The sequence below is a fragment of the Syngnathus acus genome, chromosome 3 (genome assembly GCF_901709675.1).
Source record: "Syngnathus acus chromosome 3, fSynAcu1.2, whole genome shotgun sequence".
NCBI classification, from domain to species: domain Eukaryota; kingdom Metazoa; phylum Chordata; class Actinopteri; order Syngnathiformes; family Syngnathidae; genus Syngnathus; species Syngnathus acus.
In genome coordinates, this window is record NC_051089.1 from 13,669,049 (window position 1) to 13,682,418 (window position 13,370).

The 13,370-nt window shown below is 42.9% G+C and overlaps 1 protein-coding gene across 4 annotated transcripts; it reads right to left on the bottom strand.

Moving 5' to 3' along the window:
* Positions 1–3,836: 3,836 nt before the first annotated feature.
* On the bottom strand, positions 3,837–12,654 carry LOC119120951 (cytoplasmic polyadenylation element-binding protein 1-like). 4 transcript variants are annotated; one of them, XM_037248235.1, is made up of 11 exons: positions 12,198–12,654; positions 11,868–12,071; positions 10,811–11,040; positions 9,308–9,560; positions 9,125–9,238; positions 7,990–8,094; positions 6,652–6,788; positions 5,924–6,122; positions 5,370–5,464; positions 5,228–5,308; positions 3,837–5,144 (listed from the first exon to the last, which is right to left on the bottom strand). In XM_037248235.1, the coding sequence occupies exons 1-11, from the start codon at positions 12,226–12,228 to the stop codon at positions 5,034–5,036; spliced, it is 1,560 nt and encodes a 519-aa protein (XP_037104130.1). In that variant the 5' UTR covers positions 12,229–12,654; the 3' UTR covers positions 3,837–5,033. The 4 variants fall into 4 exon arrangements, 3 of the variants coding, with proteins under 3 accessions (XP_037104130.1, XP_037104129.1, XP_037104128.1); XM_037248234.1 differs by having other exon boundaries at positions 8,005–8,094; positions 12,176–12,654; XM_037248233.1 differs by having other exon boundaries at positions 12,176–12,654.
* Between the last annotated feature and the right edge of the window lie 716 nt (positions 12,655–13,370).

Genomic DNA, 13,370 nt, shown 5'->3' on the forward strand with positions numbered 1-13,370 from the left:
AACACACCTGCGTGAAAAGTTCAGTTCATTTTCACGTTCGGCAGGAGCCTAACTTTTCACACAGGTGCACTTAACGAGGGAATCTTGGAAATCATGTTGGAATGCGGCCCCGAGGACTAGAGCTTGACACCTGTGACCTTTGACCATGATATTTCCCTAATAAAGTGGCCTATTATTAGGTACACTTGAAAATGGCGTTGTACCTAATGGAGTGTCCAAGTGACGTCACAGATCAAACAGCCAATCAGAAAGTGGGGGTGAGGGCGGGTGTGGCACTTTTCACTTAAACCAGGGGTGTCCACCTCCAGTCCTCGAGGGGCCGCGTTCCAATATGTTTTCCAAGTTACCCTCGTTAAACACACCTGCGTGAAAAGGTTTAGCTCCTTTCACGTTCCGCAGGAGCTAAAACTTTTCACGCAGGTGCACTTAACGAGGGAATCTTGGAAAACATGTTGGAATGCGGCCCCGAGGACTACAGCTTGACACCTGTGACCTTTGACCATGATATTTCCCTAATAAAGTGGCCTGTTATTAGGTACACTTGAAAATGGCGGCGTACCTAATGGTGTGTCCGAGTGACGTCACAGATCAAACAGCCAATCAGAAAGTGGGGGTGAGGGCGGGTGTGGCACTTTTCACTTAAACCAGGGGTGTCCACCTCCAGTCCTCGAGGGGCCGCGTTCCAATATGTTTTCCAAGTTACCCTCGTTAAACACACCTGCGTGAAAAGTTTTAGCTCCTTTCACGTTCCGCAGGAGCTAAAACTTTTCACGCAGGTGCACTTAACGAGGGAATCTTGGAAAACATGTTGGAATGCGGCCCCGAGGACTACAGCTTGACACCTGTGACCTTTGACCATGATATTTCCCTAATAAAGTGGCCTGTTATTAGGTACACTTGAAAATGGCGGTGTACCTAATGGAGTGTCCAAGTGACGTCAAAGATCAAACAGCCAATCAGAAAGTGGAGGTGAGGGCGGGTGTGGCACTTTTCACTTAAACCAGGGGTGTCCACCTCCAGTCCTCGAGGGGCCGCGTTCCAATATGTTTTCCAAGTTACCCTCGTTAAACACACCTGTGTGAAAAGATTTTGGTCATTTTTACGTTCTACAGGAGCTAAAACTTTTCACGCAGGTGCACTTAACGAGGGAATCTTGGAAAACATGTTGGAATGCGGCCCCGAGGACTACAGCTTGACACCTGTGACCTTTGACCATGATATTTCCCTAATAAAGTGGCCTGTTATTAGGTACACTTGAAAATGGCGGCGTACCTAATGGTGTGTCCGAGTGACATCACAGATCCAACAGCCAATCAGAAAGTGGGGGTGAGGGCGGGTGTGGCACTTTTCACTTAAACCAGGGGTGTCGACCTCCAGTCATCGAGGGGCCGCGTTCCAATATGTTTTCCAAGTTACCCTCGTTAAACACACCTGCGTGAAAAGTTCAGTTCATTTTCACGTTCTGCAGGAGCCCAACTTTTCACACAGGTGCACTTAACGAGGGAAGCTTGGAAAATATGTTGGAATGCGGCCCCCGAGCACTAGAGCTTGACACCCCTGGCCTAGTTTATATCGATTTTTATTTTGTCCAGAACTTGGCTATATTCAAAATCTGTGAATAATACATTTTCACATTTCACATAAGGTAGGTTGTCTTCAGACGAGCTTCCATGTAAAGCTATACATTGCTAGTAATGACTGTGGGGCGCAGCTCCTCACACCATCCCCAATCCAAAATGCTGAGTATCAAGCAGGGAGGTATCGAGTTCTATTTTATAGTCTTTGATATTACTCGGCCGGGGATCGAACCACGACCTCCCAGTCTCAGGGCGGCCACTCATACCACATGACCACTTGAGCTGGTTAAAATAATAATAATAATTGGGCAGGACGGTGCGGCACCGGATAGCACCAATCAGGTGCAGGGTTCCATTTTGGCTTCGGTAAGTGTGGCGTTTGCATGTTCTCCCCGTGCCTGTGTGGGTTTCCTCTCACTTACCAAAGACATGCATGGGACGCCGATGTGCTCGTAGGTGTGTGTGAGTGTGAATGGTTTATCTCCGTGTGCGCTGTGATTGGCTGGCGAGCAACCCTACCGCCCAAAGATTGAAACCCCAAGAAGTAGGTCTCAGTTTCAAAGAGGTTAATGACCATTTAAAGTGAATTTCAACAGATTGTGATACTGTTGTTGAGACTGATTACCGCAAAAATATGACACGTTCAAGTTCAGCTGTACTTGAAAAATTGGCTTTTTTTTTTTTTCTACCATGTAAACATTCTGTTATGGTCCTCCAGCCAATTGGGCTTCTGTTCTTGAATGTTGCTTTTTGGTTCATGTCGTTTTGTTTGTAATAAAGTCATACAGGTTACCATTAAAGTACTCTGAAAAAAAATATTGACTTTGTTTTCTTTCATCAAGTGGATGCACAAAATATATTCATCTGAATCCGTATACATTTTAAAAATAGATTGCCGACAGTCTCCATTGACGTATACAGTAATACTGAGTTTAATGTAGCTTAATGATAGTAAACTGGAATCACTTGTCAGTAGATGTATAGTCTTTAAAGTCTAATATATTGTATTAAAATGTATCTGTATCCAGATGATTTCATAAAACCATTTAGTATATTGATATTTTATTTTGATATTTTCAAAGATTGAGGTGGGCATGGAGAGAAGTGCATGAGAATTATCATTACGATTGGTTGTAGTTTTCTAGCATTAAGCCATGTTAGGCTTTTTCCTCTATCGTGTGCATCTACAACAGTGGTGTCAAACATAAGGCCCACGGGCCATAACTGGCCAGCAGGGGGCCCAATTCAGTCTGCAGAATGAATGCAAGAAAAACAAGCAGATTTTTTTCTTTAATAAAAAGCAATTCCTACAACATCCGATTGGAGTGCACTATTTATGTCAGGGTCAACCAGTGCACCCTTACAGAGGAGGAAGCAGCACTAAATCACAGATGAAAACAGATAATACACCTTCTGCTAGTTATGGTGGAGTCTACACTTATCAACCAAAATGTCTGTCACAAAAAGAAATATTGAGTGCAGTTTTCTCCAAGGAAATCAGACAGCTTCCAACTGATTCAGAGTTTATTTGAAGGCTGTGCTTTGTGTGTATTACATTCATATGTACACAATCATACTTAAACTCGTACATACACTCAGACGTGCCACACACACACACACATACTCAAATTTACACTCAAACACTGATCCTACACATACACTCAAACTTATCCATACACTTGTACAGGCACTAGTACATGCACTGGAGCAATGGCGTGATCTGAAATTGAGGTCCATGATGGTTTTGAACTGATTGTATTGGGTTAAATTTCTTAAGAAAAAAATTACTAGCTTTAAACCATTGACTTGCAACTATATGAAATGTATCATGGATACCTATATTCAAATAAAAATTAGACAAGTAGAATGTGGTCTCTGAATTGCATTGCAGAAGTAATGGATTAGAAACAATATCAGATGATTGACTCATGGAAAAAGTGCAATAGGGCTAGCGTTCATTCTGATTTTAAGTTTTAGTCACTCATTAAAGTAGTGCATTTATCACCATCTTATTCTTTTCAATGCAACCCAACAGATCAGTCATATATTCCTATTTCTCCAGTAATATCCACAACTCATTCAGTGAAGACATGGTTAAATGTTGGTGGTGATGATAAACTGAATTCATCCCAAGCCTTAATTTAAAATAGGCAGACTTGGAAATAACCACTTGATTTGTTTTGAAGCCAGCAAGTGGGCAGTCAAGCAGAGAGTTTGCTCATTTGCATGGCCTTCCATTAATAGTCCAGACAGTGCCAGTTTAATGCTTAAACACCTTTATTGTGCCCAATCTGAACATACTCCACAACTGTAAGCAGCAAACTTGGCAGACCACAATGAGGTAGACTTTGCAAACTGTAAAAAGCAGCTGGGTGAAGAGAACTTAAGAGCAAGAGAAATGACAGACTTTGGCACACCGCTTATGCAATCACATCCATCTGCAAGAGGAAGGCAGACAAGGCTTACAAAGTGTGCGTTTGGAATCTACTCAAGGTCTGGGTGGACAAGTCTATCAACAAAGTGGAAGTTCTTACATTCAACAGGAGGCCAGCAGCTCCATCACAGCCACATCCTCCTTCTAATGTAATAATGTGATTAAAACCACTGCCACCTCTCCACAAGTGCAAATTAAAAAAAGTTGAAACAAAAAACATTCACTCAAGGTCTATTCGATTGAAACAAAGGATGACTAGTTGAAGCAGTATCCAACACTACTGGAACCCACATTTGACATAACCGCAACAAAGCAAGTTAGGTGGGACTTCCAAACTGTGCCCTTCATGTTGAAATCTGGCAGGGCAAATAAAATGCGGTCAGAAAAAAAAAAAATGGACTGGGATTTGGGGGGAAATAAAAGGTTTTCTCCAAAACAGCCACCGGTAGAATTCTGTTCAAATTTCTCATGTCATGACTTAAAACCGCTGTGTGTACAAATTAGTAAAAAACTGCGTAAAAGTCTGAAATGCGACTGGTTAAATGAAGCCCAACATTCAACTCCCAAAGTAAGAAACACCAGTTGGCTCGCACTGGAAAAAACACCAACTGGGGGAAGGGGAGGGGGAAACTAAAACTTTAAAGGCACTGTATGGCGTTTGCCAATGAACGGCAATGAGACTTGCGTGACTGCTCTTCACTATGCAACATGTAAACTAAAAAAAAAAAAAAAAAAAGAAAAAAAAAAAAAGGGGGGGGGCATTTTCCTTCACTTCCTACCCTTCAACGAACTCTGGCGTTTGAGGAAAATGCTGGAAAGTGAACGGTCCCTTGTCTCTCCCAACAAGGTCACGGTGCATAGTGCCAACTGTGAACAGCAAAAATAGAGCAAGTGCAAAAAGTGAACATTCCAACAGTGATAACCCCCGTGCCTGGTGGAGTTCCCCGCGCGACACGCCGACAGCCGTCCGGACGGCTTGTGCTCTACGGCCTGGCCCCTAGGGGGACTGACTCCTGGCCCTCCTAGCTGGAGTCCTTATTCTTCTGGTTGCGCATAAGAGGCCGGTGGTTGCTCAGGATGTCCATAGAATGCTGCCAATGCCAGCAAGTGCGGCAGTAGTACTTGAAGCACCCCTGCACACAAGACATTTTCACACATTTCAATATGGGTTCAAAGACCACCAAACAAATGTTTTTTATTTTGCCGTGATGCTAACCTGGTCTCTGCAGAAGAACGGCCCGGCTTGGCGGAGGCAAACCTGACACATTGAGTCTTCCAGGTAAGGGTCAATCTGGACCTGAAGAGAAAGATAGACAAAAGTTTGGATTTGACTTGCACCCAGACTGTTTTTGTGGCACCTTTTTGGTAAACTTGGAGCTTTTGATTTCCACGAATGCTGCGCAGACAGCCTTCAGGTAACTTCGCTGATTGTTAAACGTTACACGTCCAGACCCTGCAGACAAGATAACCATTAATTAGCCAATTGCCACATAGCAATAAGAGTTGTGAAAATGTAGACTGTCAATGACAGAACACAACAGTGGCAGCAGGCACAGCATGTGGACATCACACAAAAGGAGGCTCCAGAAGGGCACAAGGCCCCAATATTAGCTGCTGAGCATTTGAGTAGCACTTTACTTTTTTGCCAACTGTAGCTACTGTTAAAGTTTTTTTTACCTTTTGAACTTAAAATAGATTTCAATCTGTGATTTTGATGATTAGACCTCATTTGAGCATTTATGGAGAATATTCAGTCCAAAAATCATACTTCTTCCTCCCACTTGAGACTCAAGTTGGCAATACAAGCTTGATGCAATACAAGCTTGGTGCGATACAAGCTTGGTGCGATACAAGCTTGGTGCGATACAAGCTTGGTGCGATACGAGCGCCAAGCCAGCCCGTATGATCTTACCTATGGGATATTTGTGTTTGTCTGTGTCAATGCCTGCATACATGACTCCTCCAAACAGATCGTTCATGATGCTAGCCAGCGCTTCTGCATTCAGCATGCCATGCAGTGCGCCCACAAACACCGTCTTGCTGGGGTCCAAACGCTGAGCAGGGGAGCGCACGTAGTTGCTGTCAGAAATGACCCAGGGAATAACCTGCACCTGGAGGAACACAACACGACTTTTTAAAAGGAACCCACACTCTATTCCCCAGCTGTTTTCAGTACAGCACTCACTCGCCACATAATTAGGGACACTGAGCAATCAAATGAAAACATTTTCAAATGTTTCAAACACTGTCACATTTATCAATGTTCGTTGCTCCACATTAAACTGACATTTGTTTCAAGTTTTGTTATCCTTTTCTACTGACTAAATTGCTTTCAGTGTTTCAATGCAGCCGTTTTGTATTATCTAGTACCGCAATAATAAATGGACAACTAATCTATATCAACTTAATGGAATCTCAGCCTCAACAGCAAGCAGCTCATTTCTATAGTCCTTTATGTAAGAATTAATTTTGCAACAGTTTTTTTGATTCAACAAACATTTCCTTTTACTTTGTACATTTTTGGATGCAAACTAGTAACTGGATCTTCATTTATTCATGTTCATCCAAGCTATGGGAGATTTGAAAAAATGCAAACAGTATGACAATTAGTAATCTTGTCAACATCAAGTTTCTACTCACATCCTTGCAACGCATTCGTCGACTTGACATTTTGAAGTAGTACTCCCTGTTATCCTCTGGGTGAAACGGGTCCTGTGAGCAGGCATGGAGCAATGCCCGCACAGATTTCTCGTTCTCAAAAACCAGGTACACATAGCCTACAAGGACAGCAAACCTTTAGTCTGAAATCATTTAGAATGTGGAAGCTACACAGCAGGGCAACAGATTCAAACTTTAACTTACTTGTGGATTTTTTTAAATTATCTAACATTAAGTGAAAGATACAGGTTTGTTGTGCAAAGTGGGAGAGGGACACCATGAACCTTGTTCTATTTGCTAGATCACCAGTGTACTGTATAACGTAAGTGACGAATACTTCATTACTATACTTGAGTAGTTTCCAACACTTCACTGAGTATATTTTTTAACCTTTACTGTTTACATTTCAACACCAGGATCAATTTTACATTTTCAAAATAGGGTCATTACTTCAGAGTCTAATGCAAGACAATGACCAATTTAGATTAGTCTACATCACAGCCAGCTTGTCATTGGCTCCATGTCAAGATGCACATAACATTCAATTTGCTAAAACATAGAAGCATGAAGCACTACCCAACAGTAGGTGTGCCTAGTGCAATGCTAAGCTAGGCCATTTAAGTGGCCAGTACAGTAATTTGTGTGGATGAGGGTGGGGGGAACAGACCATGGATGCCAGTATCCTGTGATGCATACAATGCTGTTGAGTCACTTTATACATAAAAAAGTTTGCCTTTGTTCTAAGTTATTTATAGCACACGCTTTTGCCTTCAACAAATGAAAAAAACATTAAAATTGATTCAGAAAAGACCAAAGCTAGGACTTCATCTATGGCCATGCATTGCCTTTGCCGGCCATGTGAACTGTTATGGCGTGCTGGCGTATCATCTTCACACAGAAGGATCAACATGGAAACAAAGTATATTGTAGCTTACCTTTTCAACTCTGGGACAAGACACTACACAAAAATGTATACTGGAGTGTGCTCTCACTACTCAGCAAATGCCTAAATATAATTTGCATTGAGCACTTAGGGTACCTCCTAGCATTTAAAATGCACTGGTATTTGACTGGAATAACATCATTGGTATGTGTACTTTTTCCTTTTTACAAATGTAGTTGTATTTCTACTCAAGTACAGAATGCCAGAACCTTTTGCTGATAAGTCCTAAATGAGGTTGTCAGGAGAAAGAATGTTGTGCTAGCGCTGCTCCACTTACTCAGCAACTTTATGCCATGCCAATGTGCCCACCATAGTGCCACCCTAAAACCAGTTTAATAAAAAAAATAAAAAAAACAGGCCTACCGACTTGTGATTACCTTTTGCCACATTACCTTTGGGAGGACAGCGAGGGTGCTTTCCGTCCTTACCAGGCCACTCCACAGTCAGAGGACCGTAGCCACTGAATGTGTTGATGAGTCCAGCTGAAACATGGGGGGGGTACACTTGTGACAAATGTCAGGCGGAGAGCGGCAAATCTATGGAGATTAGACGGTCCCCTTTAACAATAGTAACAATAAAAAATAAAAAAAGCCGGAGGGGCAAGCAGTGACGTGCTCGCACCCTCCCCAGCTGCGGGGAAACACCGGGATCACATCTTTCAACATTTAATAGTGAACTACACAATGAGTTTACATCTCCATGATTAAACAGAGTAATCGACTCACCAGATACTAAGTGATGGCTTCACAGGCGGTAACTCCCACTTTGAGAAGAATCCCAGTTGGACGTCTTGTTCCTATTTTTATGCAGTTATCCATTTTCAACGTGTTGGTTCTTGTTTTGGTAGTCTGTTATGTGCTAATCACTTTTGTCCCACCCTGAATGTCTACCCTTTTCAAAGTGTGGCTTTTGTATATACTCAAAAGGAACAATATATTTTCTATACTGCCAAAGCAACTTTAACATTTGGCCTAGTGCATTGTGGGATGCACGCTGTCAACATACGTAACTCTCCAAGTTCACATATCTTACTATTATAATCTTTTCCTCCTGTGCTTTGGCTCATCTTTTGAGTAACGGTCATCAGATTTGGTTTACTCGCAGACTTCCTGCATACATTTAATTTTAGTGCCAAGTGTTCCTACACCCGTCACACAGCTTCCAATGAGCCTCCACATACAGCCCCATCCTTCCGGTCTTTGGAGCACCTCTAAACTTGATCCTAATTTAGCTACGGAGTAATGTTCCCATCTCCAAGCTCTGCAGTAATTACAGAAAACTTTTGTCCTTATGGTTTAAGGCAAAAGTGAAAGTCCCCATTGATTGAGTGCATCTGTCTGTAACAGTTCAGTGGTAAACAAAACTGGCCAAACATGGTTCCAGGCATCGCAAATATTTTTTTTAAATGATTAGTTCTGAGGCAGATATTTGCAGTTATCTCAGATTTCTTCTGCCCTCCACTCCTGCCTGTTTGGAAGAGTAATGTATACATGCATGCAAATGAACAATTACCTTCTGTGATGTCCCAAGGTACACCACCAAGAAAGACCTTGCAGGAGTAGAGAGGATCCTTGTTGTTTCTGGGAGGCAGCTGACCGCTCCAGGTGAAGGTTGCTTCATTCACAGCTTGGCGCAAAGGCATGTTTTAAGTTGATGCAATTCATAGTTTACACAACCCGTTTTTCATGCAATTACCTGCAGCCTGTCTATGCAGGCGCGCCTCCCTCTCAATGCTAAATGTTTCATCCGGCTGGTCCAGTATGTCCACACCAGGCCACGGAGAACCAGTGCGCCAGCGGCGAGATAGAGCAGAGGCGCCCGGGCTGGCGCTGGATGGCGGCGTGAGAGGAGAGCTAGTGTCCTGGGGGTCCAAACGGGAGCCCAGTCGCAGCAGATCCTTTTGAATGTTTGATACGTAAGGCAGGGGAGGCGAAATCCGCAGAGAGGACTGAAGGAAAAGAGATCAGAGATGTACCATTCTTTCAAATGCAATTATCTTTTGCTTAATTTAATTTCAATCTGTTTGAACCTACTAATTTTAAAAGAAACCCAAAGGGCCAAGTCAGCAAGAAGCTCAGTCTAAAATGTCCAAAGTTGTCTACAAGTTTATCCAAAGAAAAATCAGGCTGCTGATATTTTTTCAGGTCAGAACAGGAAGGCTGGATCAATGGTTATACATGGCAGTGACAGAAATGTTGCTGAACACCAATAAAACTACCGCCGCTTTTGTTTTTCCCCAGCAAGCTTTGCTTGAGCTCCGCCTCTTCTCTTTCACTCTGGTCAAACAGTAATAACTTTCAGGCAGCTGCTGCCAATCTTTTTCACTGTGTTGTCTGTTTTTTGTCTTCTATTTGGGCACTCAATTGAGTCAGCAAGTTGTCAAAGGGAGAAGTTATTAGTAGGCGATCAAGTTAAGAGTAACGTTAGGCTAACATCACTGAGTGATGAACATCCACTTGTGTGCATGCGGCAAACGCTCAAAATTTGCGGGGAACTGTTTGCTGACAATTTGTTTAATGTTTGGAACTCTATAAAGAATGTCTTTTCTATTTCTATTCACTAACAGGGAAAATGTCAATTGCAACAGTTATTGAAGCAGCATTTGAAAATTAGCACTTTAAAAAGAATGTTAAATTATTCAGTAAGATCGATTTGAAAAATTAGCCTGTAACTCTTGTGACTATCACATGTACTTTAGAGCTAGATCATTTTCTTGTGGTCTGCAAAATAAAAACCTGAAAAAATTAGACGTTATTTTATGTTAGATATTTCAAGAAAATCTCATCTCGTTCTTGAGGACTCACTCTTGAGACATCTTGTGTCGTCCCTTCCCTAATTAAATATCCTGGTTGTGTTGCTCGAATAGCAAGAAGTATTACCCATGTAAGTATCTTAAAGTCAATGCCATCTTGCCATACTACCATCTCCTTTCCTCTTCTGAAACATTGTAATAACAAATCTGGCAGTGAAGGGTATTTTTCTGTTAGACCTTTAGTGATTTCTGACTCAGGATTGTTTTGAAACAGGTGGTGGAACAGAAGGTTTGTAGAGGGGGTTTATGTTAGGATTATGGGAGGCACACCACAGTACAACCAAAACTGCTAAAAACCTGAGATCTACAAGAGATCACCTTTTAAGATCGTGAACGGTGTGCACCAGAGCTAACTTAAGAACTGAGAAAGTGTATCTTCCACATACCAGCACATCACAGAGGTGGTCAGAACCAGAGCTGAAGCCACTCGTCTCTGAGTCTTCAGGGCTGCTAGAGCGCGAATCCAAAAAGCAGCTGGAGTCCAAACGGGTCACCATGCGAGCCATGCCAGGAAACTTCTCCAGGAAGTCAGCGGTCATGTTTACAGACTCAGAGGGCGGGTAAGCTGGAGGCTTTCCAAGGATGCTGCTATAGGGACTGTTCAGGATGCCCAGCACTGGAGAAGTAGACAGAGAAGCAGAACCATTTTCAGCAGACACAGGAATGTCATCTGTGCAGAGTTTGGGCACAGGATGCATCATTTTACCAATCATATTTAGGAAATGACCCATCAAGTGAATAGAAATCAATTACAACAGACTCTGGCAAAAATGAATGATGTCAAAGTTACCACCCACTGACAGATTCACAGGGTTCCATCATGGAGAAACAGGGCATTCCACTCTCGTACTAATGCCTTGTCATCCAAATAAAACATTTTTACCAAGAAAATTATACTATTACTGCTATGAAAGTTCAAGTTTAAAGTACTTTATCCAAATTTAGGCACTTATAAAACATACCACCACCATGTAGCGCAATGGGATAGTGAAAGTAAGGGGAGGCGGTAAATATTCAGCTATAGACATTCAAAGCTCTGCCTCACTTTGTTGTGGCCCCAGTTAACCTCTAAACGTAGTCATGCCGGAACAAGCCGTGATGCCATTTCAGCACTACAAGCGGGTCGGAACAAATCTGTCAATTGTAACCGCAAGTCACTGGAAGACATTTAATGTTTCCCTGGTTCAAACTACTGTATGAAATTCACTTGTACACTGCTTGAAATGCACTAGCCATTGTTTTCACAACTTTACACTGCTACGCTTTTTAGGAAATGAGTCAATTGTTTGTGGACTGCCGAAGCAAAGCTGAAGTGCCAAATCATCCCGTGATGCGACAGTTTGTAGCGACACTGCTCTTCCTATCACATTTCAGCAAAGACCAATTTGACTGAGTGTCTAAGAGTCCCTCAGGGCTGGGAAACAAAGCTTGTAAAGTACTTACTTGAAGGTGAACTGGTCTGAACCTGGGAGGGAGAGGAGAGTGACTCAGTCTCCTGACTGCTCCAAGGTCTGTCCCAGCCAGACAAACGGAGAGACTGGAGGCCCAAGCCCAAGTCGGACACACTCTGCGTTACCCGGGACGACTGCATCTCAGGCACGCCTTCAAAGAGCATCCTCCTGGTGCCCGCTGAAGCCAAGCCAGACTCTTCACAGGTGAAGGTCCAGGTGAGAGGAAGAAAAAGGAGAGTGTTAGACAGCCACAAAAATGCCCTCACAGCCACAGCAGAGACCGTCTGTTTTCTGCCCTACCCTGGATGACGGGGGAGCTAACCTGCTGCCTCTGCGCCCCGTGCGTGTGCCATGCATCTCCATCTGCATGGCTGACCCACCTAGCAGCATGTGACATGACTGCTCATGCACTCACGGTCTCTTAATGACATCAGCCTTCCCTCCCTCCTTGCTTCTTAAGGGGGAAAAAAAAATTGCTGGCAGTACCGGCGAGTGGGTACCCCCTTCTCTGGCGGTACAGGAGGTATCGGGCGGCAGAGGACCACCGACACTGCAGCTACCACTTACTAGCCTGTTTTCTGAGCCAGCTGACCAAGGCAGCAAGGGAGGGGGAGGGAGCTCGAGCACGCAGGCATCATGACTCAGCAGACTAAAAAGTATTTAGACTTGAAGGGTGCTCAAAAAAAGCAGAGAAGTTTCAAGTTGATAACCATTGGTACAATCTAGCTTTCACATTAGAAAAAGAAAAAAATAGCGGGTAACGGTGCCTCGCTCGAAAGGAGCAGCTGACAGATCAGATGTTTAAAAAAAGCAGAGCAATGTCCACCAGCTCCTCCCTTTTCTCTCCCTGGAGAGAATCCAAACACCAGCTACAGCCCTGATTCAGCAACTGCCTAACTGGGCTTTGGCTCGAGAGTCGCTATACTTTTGTATATTGATGTTTAATAGTTTGAACAAGTTACAACGCAAAGTTTTTACTTAGCCTCAAAAGTAAATTGTTCATTGAAACGACACTCCAGACGAGCAAGAAATTGTGCTGATGTAAAACTTGGCAAATCTTATCGGTACCCCCAAAAAGTGCTGCAATGCTGTAAACCAGTGTGATGCAGCATGAATCAGCTGTTCAGTCATGATCACTATTACCATGATGACCAAAAGCTTAACGTTTCCCAGCATTTGTTGCAAGGTACATACGTATTTTACAAAGACTCTCAGAACACCAAATTAAATTGTCACAAAAAATGGGAAGACAATACATCACATCTTATTTACCTTGAATTGTTTTATAAATCAACCGTTTGAGACTTTGCTTAAAATGGTTGAAATGTTAGCCTCAACCGCAAACAGTTAGATTAATGTAGTCAAAGCAAATAGAGATTTACCCAAAAAAAAAAATCTACATTTACTTTCAAATTGTCAATTGTTTTTTTAAGAGGGGGATAGGGGTTTGAGTCTTCCTACTTGGGTGCTGTCCTAAATGCTGTTTCCGCCAAAC